At 40.5% G+C, this 17,144-nt stretch overlaps 1 protein-coding gene across 3 annotated transcripts in view; it reads left to right on the top strand.

The window, feature by feature from the left end:
* The window catches only part of PTPRB (protein tyrosine phosphatase, receptor type B), a 154,813-nt gene that overhangs the window by 45,593 nt on the left and 92,076 nt on the right, over positions 1–17,144 (top strand). For 2 of the 3 annotated variants that reach the window (XM_027872921.1, XM_027872911.1), the window contains exon 4: positions 2,395–2,668. In XM_027872921.1, coding sequence (XP_027728722.1) covers positions 2,395–2,668 — 274 coding nt within the window. Of the gene's footprint in view, positions 1–1,757; positions 1,937–2,394; positions 2,669–17,144 lie in introns of those variants that run through there. The other variant, XM_027872929.1, reaches the window with a different exon arrangement.

The raw sequence follows: 17,144 nt of genomic DNA, 5'->3' as shown, positions 1-17,144 counted from the left end.
TAATGGTTCCAAATGCTAGAAAGATACATGCGTGATCTCAGATCTAGCTGCAGATAAAAAAAAGAGCAAAGAGTTTCTGCTAGATAGATGTGCATATTACTTTATTAAAGAGATGGAAGGAAGGAATAAGACAACATTTTCCCAAATGGAATTAAATCTATTTCCCTTGTTTATTTTCCGCTGTTCTTCAAATTAGAAACTCTGTTACTGTACATAATGTAGAATCAAATGAGCATGGCATATTTAACTTTTAAAAATAAAACAAAATGCTTCCTTTCCTCTCCATTTAGCAACCTCAACAGGTCTTTTTAACTCTTGGAAATGACAACGTGAAATGTGCTATAGTTGCTACAGTGATATCTAAAGGAAGTGATAATAAATTATTAAAGGTGTGGGTCATACTTTGGCTGTTATCTGCATAGAATTCATTTTGTTTGTTCCTTGAGAATCAGGAAACTTCTGTATATTGTTAGTCCCAGAGTCATTCAAGGACCCGGAGGTACGCTGTGTCAAGGGCACAAATAGGTACAGAAAACTGAGGGCAATGTGCTTATAATGCTCTGCCACCGAGGTATCTCTGAAATTATGGTGGGCTTACATATATTACTTTGTGTAATAATGGGAAGAGCTTAGAGCTGGAAATGTCTTGATAGATTTTTATTCAGTAATATGCCACAAAATGTAGTTTAGATTGCTTTGTTTATTCGATGGATATTTAGTTAAGAATTAGTGATGAAATTGACCTGTGGTGACCTGATTATCCCTTGCTGAGCAGTAATATTAAGGTGACTCTTGAAAGAAAAGGGCATATAACTTCAGCGGATACAATCCTAGCAAACCATTGCATCCCTCGACCACAGTGTCCTCATAATGGTATTCTGAAGTCGTTTTTAGCCTACAGAAACAAAGCAAAATCTTTACAGGAGGAAATAGAAAGTGTATAGGAAGAAGAGAAAAGATTGCATCCTGATTAGAAATGGGCCAAGAAGGACCTTTCGTTGGGGAGGGGGAGGGGACCACGAGAACTGAACAAATTCTTTGAAGTGAGACGGGGAAAGTGTGGGATTTTAATAAAGTTCCAGGAAAAGGTTTCAAGACCTAGGGAAATCTCCTCTGGTACATGATTGGTCAGGCATAATCTTGGGAAAAGAGCCCCTGGAGAAAGCAGATGAGGGAGGACGATAGGAAGGAAGATGGGGTTGGGGGGGAGGAGGTGAAGGGTGTGGAGAGAGGAAGGGGGGCTGGAAAGTGACAGGGAGGGAGGGAGGGAGGGAGGCAAGTAAGGCTTATTGCCCAGAGGGCTTCAGAGCGGAGGAAAGAGTGTGGAAAAGTGAAAGTCCGCGAGGCCAAGTGCGGCGGCTCGCGGAGTGGGGCACTAGGGGGGCAGCTGGGCTCGCTCCAGACTCCCTTGGCAGCCGCAGGCGTTGGCTCCTGGAGGCGCCCTCCCTCCCCGGAGCATTGTTCCTTTGCCGGGAGACGAGGAAATTGCCTTTTGATTGCGGAAGTCCGTGGAAAGGGCTCAAGCTAGCGGCAGCGCGGGTCACTATGGCAGCGTGGGAAGGGCTGCGAGCTGCCTGCCCCCGCCGCCTCTCGCGTCCGCAGCCCGCCGAGGGCAGCACCAGCGGCGATAGCGGCCCCTGCCCTGGCACGTCCCGGTACCCCTCCCGGGGAAACCCTCAAGGAGCCGGCAGGCAGCCCTGAAGCTCAGGCAACAAGTGTGTCGCGCGCGCGCGGGCGGGCGGGCTGTCCGGGCAGTCTCCACGCTCGCTTTGCCATCCCTGGCTTCACCTCGCCTCCCCTCCCTCCGTGGCTGGGACTCGGGGGCCGTCTCCCTTCTTATCCCCTCCGACCAGGATAACCTTGTTCTTAAGCACTGATGGCAAAGCCGAGCTATGGAGCCGGGTTGGCCTTATGGATGGCACTGAACCTGATGCAGGTGAGTGGCAGGAGGAAGGGGCACCTGGGGATGGAGAAAGCGCCTTCCTCTCCAGCTTCCAGCCTCCGCGCCCGGTCATTCTGTGCCCCTAGACGACCACCTTTCTCCCGGGGCATCTGCCTGGGGCCGAGAAGGGCTCTGGGAGCAAAGCAGAGATGCACTCTGACAGCTCGCTCGTCCTCCCACCACCTCGCTCCTGAGCGGGCTGAGTTCACGGCCAAAGTCACGCCTCGCTCCCCATCTCCCGCGCCCCCGCCCCCAAGTTCCCCCCAGGAAAGCCGGCTACAGGGAGACGTGGCCACCTACCTGTGTTCTGGCTCTGGTTTTGTTTTTTTTTTTTTACTTATGGAACTGGTTTGGGGGCACTTGTTTTGGAAAGGAAGGGAAGGGAACCAGAGCGTCCCTAGGGAAGGCTTCAGTCAGGAGGCTTCAGCACTTGTCTCTGATCCCTTTTGCAGAGTGGCCTCGGGGAGCCCCTGAGGTGTGACATCAACCTGATCCAAGCCAAGGTCTCCAGCAGCTCTGCTAGTCTCAGGTGGAGCACAGAAGGGTCACCCTGTAACTTTAGCCTCATCTACAGCTCCGACACCTCTAGGAGCGCCCTGTGCTCCGCTCTGCAGATTGCCAACCATACCTACGAATGTAACCCCGAGGATTTACAAGCTGGAACAACCTATCATTTCAGTATTGTGTCTCAGGATGGAGATACGAGAACCATCTCCTTGCAAACAGGTAATGGGGTTACAGGTGCAGCTATCATAGTACATTCTGAAGTGGGGGAGGTGGGCTCCTTTGGTTTGAGCTTCCATTAACCCCCCCCCCAAAGAAAGAAAGGAAACGTGATCAACCACTGACGTAGGTTTCTAAATACATACTGTATGATTTTGAGAGGCTTGAGGTGTCCCGGATTCCACCCTTTTGATACTGAAAGACCGGATCTCTGAGCTTGTAGGACAGATCCCAGTGAGAAAGAATGTTAGAAGAAACATATTCAAATGATGGAGACTGGCAACTCCCATCCACTAAAACGACAAAACACCAGAATAATTTAAGTAAATATTTTTAAAGCAAATGATGAAAATGCACAGGTTGAAAGACATAGCTTTCCTCAAATTAGTATTATTTTTGGCGGTGGGCATAGAATCTTCAGGAATAGAGCAAACAGGAAAAAAGAGTGAATACTGAGATTGGAGTTCCATGAAAAGAGGTTTTTAAAAAGGATGCATGCAGTCACAGCTCAAAATTCATTTTTTTATGACTTGTCACTAAAGATCTGGCAACACCTTTATTCTTTGCATTAACCTTTTCTTAAACTTTATCTGAATGTACGCACGTATCCGTACGCCACCAGTTCCTCCTGACCATTTTTAGCATTGTCTTCATTTGCACTAATGATGAAGTTATATATCTTTTTCAGATTTAACTTGTTTTATAAATTCCAGAGAATAAATACAATGCCCAGATTACTATTTGATGTCTCCACTTGTGTAAAGTTTAGTTTCTAAACTGAAACAGATACCAAAAAATCAGTTGACCTGACCTTTGAAACAATAATGGAAATTTTAACTTTGGCTAAAGTATGCTGTCATTTTAAAACTTAGCATTCAAATCCATTTTAGTTTTAAAAGTGAAACTCCACACTTTACTATTTTTACTGCATTTAGTTCATTTCAAATAGACCTTTTAGTTAGCTTTGGAGATTTGCAAGTAAGTTAGTAAAAGAGGAGTAAATATTGAGAACTGGACTGTATTTGCACAGAGAATTAATAGCTAATACCCGAATAAACTAGATAATTCAAACTACTGTATTTTTACTCAATTAAGGGAGCTGGTCAATATTTAAGTGGAGTTCCTTGAAACTTACAACTGTCAAACACTGAGAAGTCTGTTAAATAGAATAGCTAGATATATGAAGATCGGATGAATATTTGGAAAATTTTTGTACCCAAGGTACAAGAAAAAAAATCTAGTGATATGAGAGCCTTAAGATACTTGTCTGCAGAGGAGAAGGGTAAAGTAAGTAACTCAATTATTATTATTAACTCATCAGTTCATTTTTCAAGCCTGTTTTTGGAAAATAAATGAAAGGAATGTGATAAGTTTACAAATAGTTTGAGTGAAACTTTTAAAATTTCTTGACTTCATTCAGGTGATGATATATTTCTTAAACAAAGACTTCAGTTTTAAAACTGGTAAAAATTATGAAGTAACTTCGAATGAGTTTTCTCTCTCTTTCTCTCTGGCTATCTATCTGTCTGCCTCTCTCTCACCTCCCCTCTCCTCTCCTCCCCTCCTCTCCCCTCCCTTCCCCTCCTCTCCACTTCTCTGTCTCTGTCTCTCACTTTGTCTCTCTGTCTCCCTCTGTCTCTGTGTGTCTCTCTGTTTCTGTCTCTGTCTCTGTCTCTGTCTCTCTCTCTCTGTCTCTGTCTCTGTCTCTCTCTCTCTCTCTCAGCAGCTAGGTGGTACAGTGGATAGAGCTCCAGCCTTAGAGTTAGGAGGACTTGAGTTCAAATCCAGCCTCAGATACTTGACACTTATTAGCTGTGTGACCAGGGGCAAGTCACTTAACCTCTCTCTCTCTGTCTCTGTCTCTCTCTCTCCCTCCCCAAGATGTGTAATGTCTGGAACTCCCAGTGAAAGGCAACTGCTCTACAATCTGTTGTCTTAAGAGAGCATGGTTGGGACATTAAGCGACAATTGTCTATCCTCAGGGGTCTGATTCTGACTTGCTCTCTACACTATACAGGCTCTTTATTTGGACTCAGGATATTGGTAGTATTTTGACACTGTTGCTAAATTTGAGTGAATTGCACCATAAATCATTCTTCTGTTATAATTAAGACAAGAAAAAAATTTTTTTAATTCTCCTACAAACCTTTAAGGGGACAGAAGTAAATTTAAGATTTGTACATTATATTTTGTATTAAGCAAGGAAGGCAATATGATAGAGTGGAAAAAAAAACTGGCTGTGGAGGCAGGACCTAAGTTCAGATTATGTTCCCTGATGCTTGTGACCTGCATGACCTTGGACAAGTCATCCTCTCCGGGCCCCGGTTTCTTCATCTGTAAAACCACAAAATTCTTCTAATTGACTTCTGAGGTCTTTTTCAGCTCTTCATCTATAATATAGATTTAAAACATGGGTCTAAGCATACTGTGTTATTTTCTCAAGGACACCTTTCCTCCCCTTTCCAGTTTACTTGCCTTACTATGTCTATAACAAAAGGGAACTGAAGTAAATACATGGTTTGGGTAAATATATTTAGTCTGGGAGTTTGGATAGAGGGCTATATCTGGAATCAGGAAGAATTGAATTCAAATCTGACCTCAGATTCCTTCTAGCTGTGTGACCCTGGGCAAGTCACTTAACTTCTATCTGCCTTTGTTTTCTCAGTTGTAAAGTGAGGATAATAACAGAACCTACTTTTCAGGGTTGTTGTAAGGATTAAATGAGCTAATATTTACAGAGCACTTAGCATAGTTTCTAGCACATAGTAGATATTTAATAAATGCTTCCTTCATTCCTTCTTTCCTTCTTCCCTCCCTTCCTCCCTCTCTCCCTTCCTTCCTTTCTTCCTTTTTTCCTTCCTTCCTTTTTCATTGAATTGACTAAACCACAAACAGGTTTTTGAAATTACGTAGCCAGTGTTTTTTTTAATCTGCTTAATTTGAGCTCAATCCCTTAGCAAGAATTCCCCAACAGTAAGTAGTCAGTTTCTAGTCGTGTAGGACTTTCAAACCAAACGTGACCTGACAGGTGATACAGTCTACCCCATATTTGATTAAAAATTCAATTAAATGTACCAACTATGTTTGTGAAGCACCTACTATGTGAAGGCACTCTAATTTTGCTGGGGATGGAAAGACAGCAATGAAATAGCCTCTACCATCCAGGGGCTTACGTTCTACTGGATGACTTTAACACACTCACAGATAGAATATAGATATAGATAAGAACCCCTTCTACAACATACTTCAAACCTCCAGCAAGAGAGAAAGCATTACGTTCTCAGGCAGCCCATCCTATTTTTGGACAAGTCTAATTACCCACAAGGTTTTCTTAGATGAAACTGAAAGATGAATCTCTTTAATTTTAACCCATTGCCCCAAGTTCAATCCTCTGGGCATGAAGCCGAGCAAGTTTAATCCCTCTTCCAGGTGACAGTCTTTCAGGCACTGGGAAGACAGCTATTATCTGCTCCCCCCCCCCCCCCCCCCGGCCGCCATCTCCTCTGGGCTAAACATGCTCTTTTTTAAACTTTTTTTTTTTGGAGGGGGGAAACAATCGGGGTGAAGTGACTTTCCCAGGGTCAAACAGCTAGTAAGTGTTTGAGGTCTATTTTGAACTCAGGTCCTGACTCCAGGACTAGTACTCTATCCACTGTGCCACCTAGCTGCCCCAACACGTTCATTTCTACAGCTCATGTGGAAAGATCTCAAGGCCCTTCAGTATTCCCAGGTGCCCTACTCTAGATGCTCTCCAGCTTATCACCATCCTTCCCAAAAGGTGTTATCCAGAACTAAACACAATTCTCCCGATGTGGCCATACATGGGAAATCAGAACCAAAGGACTTATCTGCAAGGGAAGGAGAAGGTGAATGGACAAGAAGAGCTTTACTAAGTCTCCGTCTCATAGGGTTGCTATTGTTGTTCAGTCACTTTCAGTTATGTCCAACTCTTTGTGATTCCATTTGGGGTTTTCTCCACATACATACTAGAACGGTTTTCCATCTCCTTCTCCAGCTCATTTTACAGATGAGGAAACGGAGGCATACAGGGTTAAGTGACTTGCTCAAGGAATCTAGAATAGGGAGGGGTCTTAAAGATCATGTAGTACAAACCTTTCATTTTATCAGTGAGTGAGGTGAGGCCCAAAACATGGTGGCAAGGCAACCAGTCAGTCCACAAGCATTTATTAAGCATCTACTATATGTCAGGTACTGTGTGAAGCACTAGGAGATACAAGGAAGGCAAAAAACATGGCCCCTGCCCTCAAGCAGCTTTCATTCTAATAAAGAAGACAACATGAAAACAACTATATATATATATGTATATGTATATGTACACTTACATGCAAATATATCCACATATATACCTATATACATATATATTAATATATATATTCTACCAGCTTCATTAAAATCAATTTCATATCAATAAGTATTTTTGCATGAAACACAGAGATATATGTATGTGTATATACATATATGTATGTGTGTGTGTGTGTGTGTCTGTGTGTGTGTTCTAGGATAAATCTCTCTGATCCTAAATTTCTGGGAATTCCATTTTGGTGTGGACATTGACATGCTGGAGAATGTCCAGAGGCAGGTGTTCAGGATGCTAAAAGGACTTGAGGATGTGTCATAGGAGGATCAGTTGAAGAAATCAAACCAAGACCATGTGCAGAGCTTATGATAGCTATCAAAAAGCACAATCAGACTAATTCTGCTTAGCCCCAGAGAGCAGAAGTGTGAACAATAGGTAGGCCTGGTATAGGGGTTAAGGATGGGGTCTGGGACTGCTGGCAAGGGAATTGCCTCTAGTCCAGCTCCTTTTCTTCAACTTAGAGTCATAGAAAGTTGCCAAGAACACAGAGAGCTTAAGTGACTTTCCCAGGGTCACACACTAAATAAATGTAAGAGGAGAGACTTGAACTCAGGTCATCCTTCCACTTCCCCCTTCTGTGTTGTCTTCCCCAATTAGAATGTCAGCTCCATGGGGGCAAGAACTAACTTGAATACTTTAATTTGTATCCCCAACATTTATCAGAGTGCTTGGTGCATAATAAGCATTTATGAACTTTATTATCTATCTACCTCATTTATCTATCTCTCTATCTGCCTATGTATCTATCTCTGTATCTTTGTATATATCTATCTACTCATCCATCTATCTATCCATCTATCCATCCATCCATCTATCTGTGTTTCTGTCTGTTTGTCTATGTATCTATCTCTGTATCTTTCTATATCTATCCACTCATCTATCTAGTCATCCATCCATCCATCTATCTACCTAGCTATCCATCTATCCATCAATCCATCCATCTATCTATCTGTCTATCATCTATCTCTATGTCTTTCTATATATCCACTCACCCAACCATCTATCTAACATCCATCTGACTAGCTAGCTAGCTGTCTTTCTATCTACCTTCCTACCTACCTGTCTACCTACTTATCCTTTCTCCAAGGCTGCTCTCTCCCCCTATATCGCATTCCTTCTCAGGCCTGACATAGAAAATATATTTGTCTTCTAGTTAGGACCATACAGCCAAGGAATGGACTCTTCTGAAAGACAATGGCTTTTCCTTATGAAAGTCTTCCAGATAAGACTGGATGAGCTCTTTCTAGGTTTGATAGAAAGGAGATTCTCCTTTAGAGGAGGATTGGATTAGATGACCTCTTGGGCTCCTTCCAACTCTGAGATTCTGTGATTCTGAGAATAGGAAAAAAATAACAAACCAATCTAATGTATATCATTCATATATGTACCGTGTAAGAGATATTCAAAGGATAAAGAAATAAACTCCCTGGAATTCCTCTCGGCACAGATCAATCGAAATGGAATGTTGTTCCTGAAATGCGCTGACAAGGGAATCCAGGCACACCCATGGGCCTTGAACCTTCTTTTCCAGAATGGGAGCATTTCCTTACATTTTCTTTGATGCCTTCACAAGCCTTAGGGAATTAACAGATTGGCAACAATCTGGTTAATTTGGTCAGGGTAAATAAAATTTGGATATCTATGTCTAAAAACAAATCTAATTTAAGAGCTGAATATAAAGTGTAGCCATCTGCTTTGACCAGGTTAACCAGATAATTAATAAGTATGCAATCCATTAAAGCTATGTCAACACAAAAGCAATGATTCAAATATTTTGTAAAGGGCCTTTTTGTGCTCTTTATCTACCAAGAACAAAAATGTTTTCAGGGGCAAATAAATCTTGTTGAGAGAAAAACCACCTACACACTGATAATAATAGCTCACATCTATAAAGGCGTTTGCGTTTTACAAACTGTTTGCCTCGTAATCATCCTATGAGATAGTTACTACTATAAGAAAATAGAACATGTGTATTGTGGATGAAACTTGAATTCATAGTTCTTGGCTTAGAAGGCCAGCACATTATCTAACAGACTAACATGGCAAACACTAGTGATAATCATGGCCCACATTTATTTAGTGCTTTTCAGTTTACAAAATGTTTCTCTGTAACGATCCTATGAGACAGTTTGTAAATATATCATTATCCCTGTAACCTCAGTCCCAAAGCCTGTTGGAAGATGATAGATACTATTAAGGCTCATGAAGCTAACTGCTCAGATAACTAGCGAGTGACAGAGCTAGGAAGGGTGGCTAGGTGGTGCCATAGTGCCTGGAGAGCCAGGCCTGAAGTCAAGAAGACTCATTTTCCTGAGTTCAAATCTGGCCTCAGACTCTTACTATCTGTGTGTCCCTAGACAAGTCACTTAACCCTCTTTGCCTCAGTTTCCTCATCTGTAAAATAAGCTGGGGAAAGAAAAGGGAAACCACTTCATTATCTTTGCCAAGAAAATCCCAAATGGGATCATGAAGAGTCAGACACAATTGAAACAACTGAACAACAGAGTTAAGAGTTGAGCCTCCGCTTCAGAGCCTAACCTTCAAGGGCTGAAAAAGTTATAGACACTAAAGGACCAACCCATGGCGTTCCACTATGTAAATGCGATATAGAAGTGATCCATTCTCTTTAATCGATCAATCAACTGATCGATAAGCATTTGTTCAGTGTCTCCTATACGCCAGGCACTGTGTTGGTACTGAGGGTAAAATGACAAAAGTGAAACGTCCACTGCCCTCATGGAGCCCCTAGTCTGTTGGGAAGACAGCACGTACACCAGTGGTGTCGAATGCAAATAGAAATGACCCCTGTGGGCCATATATTGACTTAGAAAACTACAGGTTAACGGTATCCGTGTTGTATTTGTTTTATTTATTTTGTTAAACACTTCCCAATTACATCTTAATCTTATTCAAGATGTACTGGAAAGTTTTGCAAGCTACAAGTTTGATAACTTTGATGTATATATGTTAATACGTACAAAATAAATACAAGATGGAAGTAGCTGGGGGTACCAAGAAAGGTCCTAAGTAGGGATTCGGATTGCTTTGGCATAGTTTAGCACACTTGTCAACCTATATCAACAAATAGCCAATAAGCCTATCTAGAACAAATTTAGCACAGGTTAGCTAGGTGACTCAGTTGATAGAGTGCCAGACCCGGAATGAGGAAGATTCATCTTCCGGAGTTCGAATCTGGACTCATACACTTACTAGTTATGCGACTGTGGGCAAGTCACTTAGCCATGTTTGTCTCAGTTCCCTCATTTGTAAAATGAGCTGGGGCAGGAGATGGCCAACTACTCCAGTATCTTTGCCAAGAGAAAACACCAAATGAGGTCATGAAGATTCAGATACAATTAAAATGACTGAAGAGTAACAACATCAAAAAGAAGTCATGTCAAATTATCGTTGTTTACTTTTTCATGGGCTTTAGATAACAGTTTTGGGAAATGCTATAGATCTAACTTAACTAGATTTTAGAAGGGCATTTGCCAAAGTCTCTAATACTAATCTTTGGGCACGGTGGCGGGGAGAATTGAGCCATGTGGGAATGATTATAGTACAGTTATGGGAACTCAGACTTATTTGAATAGCTGGACTTACCAAATTACAGATGTCTTAAAAGGAGGTCTCAGTGGAATGTCCCAGGGATCTGTGCTCAATCCTGTGCTACTTAACATTTTCTATCAATGACTTGAATAAAGATATTATGTCATATTTGAAGACAACAGGGAGGATAACAGAGTCAAGATTTGAAGAGATCTTGACAAGAAAGAAAATTGGGCCAAATGAAGTAACATTTAAAAGAGATCAAAGTAAAACATACTTTAAAAAAAGACAATTTTAAAAGTACAAGATGAAGGTTTTGCTGTTGTACAGTCATTCAGTTGCGTCCAACTCTTTGTGACCCCATGGACCATAGCATGCCAGGTCTTCCTATTTTCCACTATCTCTAGAAGTCTAAGTTCGTGTTTGTTGTTTCCATGACACTATCTATCCATCTTATCCTCTGCCGTCCCCTTTTCCTTTTGTTTTTAATCTTTCCCAACATCAGGGTCTTTTCCAATGAGTCCCGTCTTCTCATTACATGGCCAAAGTATTTAAGCTGCAGCTTCAGTATTTGACCTTTCAGTGAACAGCCTGAATTAATTTAAGTACTGAAGGCATGCCGAACCATCAGCCAAGTCAACAGTGTGATGTGGTATCCATGAAATCTAATGTAATCCTGGTTAACATTAAAAGCCAATGTAACCAGGAATAAGGATGTGAAAACCCACTGTTGTCTGCCCTATCTAGTCCATGTCTTAGTTCATTTCTAAGTGCCACACTTTAAGAAGGACATTGATGATCCAGGAAGTGTCTAGGATAAGGTAGCGAGGATGGTGCAGGTCCCCAAGTGCATCTCATATGATTAGCAGTTCATTGTATCATAGTTTCATAAATCTAGAGTGTGAAGGGACCTTAGAATTCAACTTCCTCGTGGTCCAGATAAGAATACTAAGATCCAGCAAGTCTGATATTTCTAAAGCCTGTAGCACATAGAAGGTGTTTAATAAATACTTTGTTCTCTTCTCCCTTCCCTTCCCCACTTATTCAAGGTCCGCAGAGTTGGAATTCGAACTGAGGTTTCATGATTCCAATTTAAGTATTCCAACTGTAGCTCTCTTTCCACCATGCCTACTGGGTGAAGAATCTGGGGATGGTTAGTTTGAAGAAAAGATTTAGAAAGGGAAATCACAACTGGCTTCCAAGTATTTAAAGGGCTGTTCCGTGGAAGAGAAAAAGGATTAGATTTGTTCTTTTGGGTACCAGGAGCAGACCAGATCAGACTAGAACTAGAATTAGTAAGCACACTTTGCAAAGTGGCAAATTCAGACTTGATAGAAGGAAAGGCTTCCTAATGATTAGAGCTATTCAAAAGTATAATGAGCTGCCTTTCGGAGGTAAGATTTTCCCTCTCACTGAAGATCTTCGACATAAGTCTGGTTGACTGCTTGTTGAATATGTCGTAAAGGAAATTCTTGCTCAGGAATGGGTTGGACTGGATGGCCAAATATGTGCGTCTGATTCAAACTCCATGACGCTCGGAACCAGTGGATAAAGAAGGTCAAATTCGTTCAGTTTTCTCAAAACTCCTGACTGTTATTTTTAGTCCGAAAACTAGGGGCAGGGGAGAGCTTCATTATCATCTGTCTCTGTTGATATTCACAGACTTAAGCACAGGTGTTCTCTATCTTTGTGACTAAGGATTTGATATCAATCCGTTATTATAGCTAAAATTTCTATTCTAATAGCCACCAAAAGAAGATTCAGGTGCAACCTGGTTAGAATGCTTTCATAATCAACATTGGACTCTCAAAATTACTTTCTAATCATTTGTTGTTGTTTTAAAACGGCGTTTAAAAAGACAAGGAGAGAAATAAAATCATGTACATAAAACCCTGTTGTTCAGTCTTCTCTGACTCTTCATTTGGGATTTTCTTGGCAAAAACACTGAAGTAGTTTGCTATTTCCTTCTCCAACTCATTTTACAGATGAGGAAACTGAGGCAAACAGCATTAAGTGACTTGCCTAGGGTCACACAGCTACTAGATGTCTGAGGCTGGATTTAAACCCAGGGCTTCTTGAGTCTATGCCCAGTGCTCTATCTACTGTGCCACATAACTGCCCATGTAAAACCTTAAGCTTCCTCCAAGTCTGTATCCACTTAGTCTAGATTAATCTAAAAGTGATAAGAATGTCCTTGGAGATCAAAAAATTATAGGTAACTATTTGGAATCATATTGATTGTAAAAGCATATGATCATATACATAATCATAAAATCAAAGATTTAGAGCCAGAGGGAATTATAGAGGCTGTAGAGTCCAAAAGCCCCATTACAGAGATAAGAAAACTGAGAAACAGGGAGGTTACTTGACTAGCTCAGGGTCATACAGCTTGTGCATGCCTAAAGCCAGATTTGAAACCAGATCTATCCTTACTCCAAATCCAGTGCCCTCTATGCTAGTAATGGTGGTACTGTGATTGTTGATCCAATTCACTCCTTGATGTTTGAATATTCAAATCCATTTCACTTTGAATTCTATGAAGTGTTCTTAGTCACCTATACAGTTTAGACATCTTGATCTTCTCTGATTCTTTTGGAATATTCCTTTCTTTGAGGCATTTTGAAAATTGATCTTTGAGTGCCTTTAAAATTGTGTTGACTCAAATGTGGATTTTTTTCTGCTTTTATTTGATCATATCTATCTGTTCTTCCTTACTTCAGCTTATTAAGGGTTGTTTCCCCTTTCACGGTATACTCACTAAGGCATTGAGTCCAAATGTGATGATTTCACTGCCGTCTGTGATGAAAATAGATTACTATAGACATACAGACACATCTGTTCCATCTCATGCCTATTTGTTGTCCTTCCAGCGCATTTATGAATGTTCTCAGGACGATCTGTCTTAGTTGGATCTTATATATACCCAGCTTTCTGCAGGCTTGTTTCTTCTCCCTTCACTGAATTTTATTTTTTATAACCTTCAACTATTTTATTCTGAAATGCTGTGAAGATCACCTTCTACACTAAAAAACTGTTGCCTTTGGCTACTATGCCTTTGTGCTTGACAAAGAGGATAAATGTTTGTGAAATGAAGTCCTTTCTGGGCTTTTTGGGTCTCTTTGAGGCAGATGGTAGGAACAGATAGATATGTAAGAGATACTGCAGACGTAGAATCAATGGGACTTTGGTAACTGGTGGGTGTGAGGGGTGAAGGAAAAAGAAAAGTCAGAGATAACAACAAGATCTTGCAAGTGAGAGACTGGGTAAAAGTGGTAAGATTGAAAATAATAGTGCAATCAAGATAGGGGTCAGTTTTAGGAGGAAAAACAGTAAGTTTTAGTTTTAACATGTTGAGCTGAGATGTTGACGGTGAAATGGATGACAAGTGAAATTATGTTGTAGGGAGTTAAGAGATGTAGGGAATAGACCTCAGATGAAAAGCTGGGATTCAGAGACAGGCTGGTAAATGTTTAACAACCAGTTCTCCTCATCCCCCAAATATATTCAGGATACACTTTTAGGTTGAATCTGAGATAACATTTTCTCCATCACTTTTTGAGTCTAGAAATCAACAAAATGATAAATCAAGCCCTGATTTGTAGCCTTTGCTGATTTCCAAAGCATAAATGATCACACTGAAAGCTCTTGGGAGTTGCTTTGAGCTGGCTCCAGCACACCCTGCCAGAATTGGAGATTGTGATGAGATAAAAAAAGGGTGCCACCAAAAGCATTTGGAGGAATGCCCATGTTAAAGAGATAAGAGGATGAGAAACAGAAAAGGGGGGGAAGAGAGAGAGAGAGAGAGAGAGAGAGAGAGAGAGAGGTTAGAAGGATAGTAAAAGAACAAGGAGAATTTATTGTCTCTAGAATCATCAGACTGGGAGGAAAAAGTATATAGAAGAAAAAGATAGTCAACAGCTCCTGATGCTGCAGGGAGATCAAGGATTAGGACTGACAAAAAGATCAGTGGATTTGGTGATTAGATCTTTTGTGACTTGAGAAAGAGGCTTCAGTGGAAGGGGGGATTGAAGAAAAAATGTGTTGACTAGAAATTTTTCCAGAAATTTTACTGTGTAGGTGAAGAGAGAGATGAATGGTAGTTAAGAGATGTTCTAGAAGAAAAAATTTCCAGTTTTTGTTTTTATTTTAGAATTAGGAAATTCTGAATATCTTTGCAGGGAAGAAGCCAGTGGAGAGAGAGAGACTGAAGATACATGAGAGAAGAGGGATTATTTCCTAGAAGGAACAGGAAAGAATGGTATTAAGTGTTCAAATAGAATAATTAGCTTTAGTGAAGAGTAGGGATAGCTCTATCTCTGTGTGATGAAAGGATGAGAGAACAAATAAATGTAGACTGTTAAAATCATGAATTACAATCACCTTAATGATGAAATTGAATTGACCATGGGGGTCACCCAATCTATTGTTCTGTATTAAACTTGTGAGCAGTTGGGTCATCGCTCCCATAAACACTTGATCTTTGTGTATAAGAGGACCCTCTTTTTTCTATGTCTTCCCATGTTATCCAAGACATTTTACATTAGCTAGGAATAAATAGAGTTTGCCTGAAAATAAGAGTTTGCAACCCCCTCACTTCTCAGTACTGGCAACTTTTTGCCCTTAGATGGGGAAAATTGAACACATTCTACTTGTGTGTTTGTATAGATGTTGACTCACAACATCTTTTCAAATACTGAATCAGAGAACTAAATGGCAAGTGAATCAGTCTTTTGTTTGGTGGACTTTAGCTAAGTAGTTTTCTTTGTGGACATGTTTTTGTTTTTTTCTTTCTCTTTTTCTTGTTTAACTATAATAAAGTTTCCTATTCACTCTACAACATTAAAACATTCATCATACTGATATGCCAGGCCTCCATGGAGAGTATCCATATAAAGAGGAACATTTATTATTAAGCTATATAATTCAGAAGGTCATAAGATATGATCCCAAGTCAAGGAGTTAACAGCAAACATTGATGGAGTGCCTGCTCCATAGAGAGCACTATCTTGGGCAGTAGGGATACAAAGAGATTCCTGTGCACTATAGCTTTAAAATCTAGTTGAATAACTAAGACACAAATGTAAAAGACAAATTAAAAAATATACTAAGTGCCAAATCAATGTCATAGACCAAGGTATGGTCAGGAGTTCAGAGGAGATCTGGGATGATCCCACAGGATCAAGGAGTGGTTTGCAGAGGAGGCAAAAGTTTAACTGAGCTTTGAAAAAAAGATTAAAAGTAGATTATAAAGGGAATGAAGAGTAGGTAGAAGTAAGCATAAGTAAAGATTCAAAGAATGCACATAACGCATATGGAAAGCAATGAGTAGAGCAAAAGGTTCATGTAGATAAGCAAAGTGAGTGGGTGAGAAATCAGAAGAGATCTTGAATTCCAATTAGATTTTATGATGTCGAAAATGAGAAGCTCTCAAGTTTTTGAGGTAATAGATACAAAGCAGCACTTTTGGATGATTCATTTGGTGGCACTATGTTGGTTGGGGGGAGGGCTAGATACAAATCACTTGGAAAATCAATGGATTTAGAAGAGGACCATTTGGGCTTCTCTAGGGATGAGGTTACATAGGTCAAGACTAGGGGAATGGTAGTAGGAATAAAAAGAAAGAGATAAACAACAGAGATTCTGATGGAACAGTCACTAAGATTTTTGAAGTCATGTTGTTGTTCAATTGTTTTTCAGTCATGTCAGATTCTATGAGACCCTATTTGGGGTTTTTTTGGGGAAAGATCCTAGAGTGGTTTGCTCTTTCCTTCTCTAGCTTGTTTTACACATGAGGAAACAAAGGCACACAAGGTTAAGTGACTTGCCCAGGGTCACACAGCTAGTGTCTGAGGCTGGATTTGAACTCACAAAGATGAGTCTTCTTGTCTCCAGGTCTGGCATGCTATCCTCTGTGCCACCTCGCTGACCTTTTTTGAAGCCATAGGAATTGGTTAATTGGCAATGTCTTCTTCATGTAGGCTACGTTGATCTGATACCGGCACAACTAAGTGAAAAGTAAGCAATTCATTTAAGTTCTTCAGCCTTTTTGACTCCATTGGTACAACCAATTTTATATTTTTTAAACTAGATAGACATAGTTTTTTGTTATATAGAAGAGATGTTTCATCTCATAGACAAATCCTCCCTAGGTATAAGAATCTTTTTGGGGGGGAGGGGATGAGGCAATTGGGGTTAAGTGACTTACCCAGAGTCACACAGCTAGTGAATGTTAAATGCCAGAGGCTAGATTTGAACTCAGGTCCTCTTGACTTCAGGGAAGTGCTCTATCCACTGCACTACCTAGCTGCCCCCTAAGAAGTATTTTTTTTTTAAATGAGTAAGGGATATTGGATCATGATACTTTTGAGGAGAAAAAAGCTCTTGGCACAAAAATCTGTGTGTGTGATTGCATTTTCCTCAGTACACTGGTGCCTATTTTCAGAATAAATATTGGTCATTTCATGTTCAAAATATCCTTGAAATTCTCTTATCTAGTGATCTTGATATTTTCAAGATCAATTCTATGGCAATAAAAAAAGGAAACAAATATTT

Source organism: Vombatus ursinus, unplaced genomic scaffold, assembly GCF_900497805.2.
Source record: "Vombatus ursinus unplaced genomic scaffold, bare-nosed wombat genome assembly UNPS02003292.1, whole genome shotgun sequence".
NCBI classification, from domain to species: Eukaryota; Metazoa; Chordata; class Mammalia; order Diprotodontia; family Vombatidae; genus Vombatus; species Vombatus ursinus.
The sequence above is the reverse complement of the archived record's forward strand: the minus strand, read 5'-3'. Positions and strand labels throughout refer to the sequence as shown.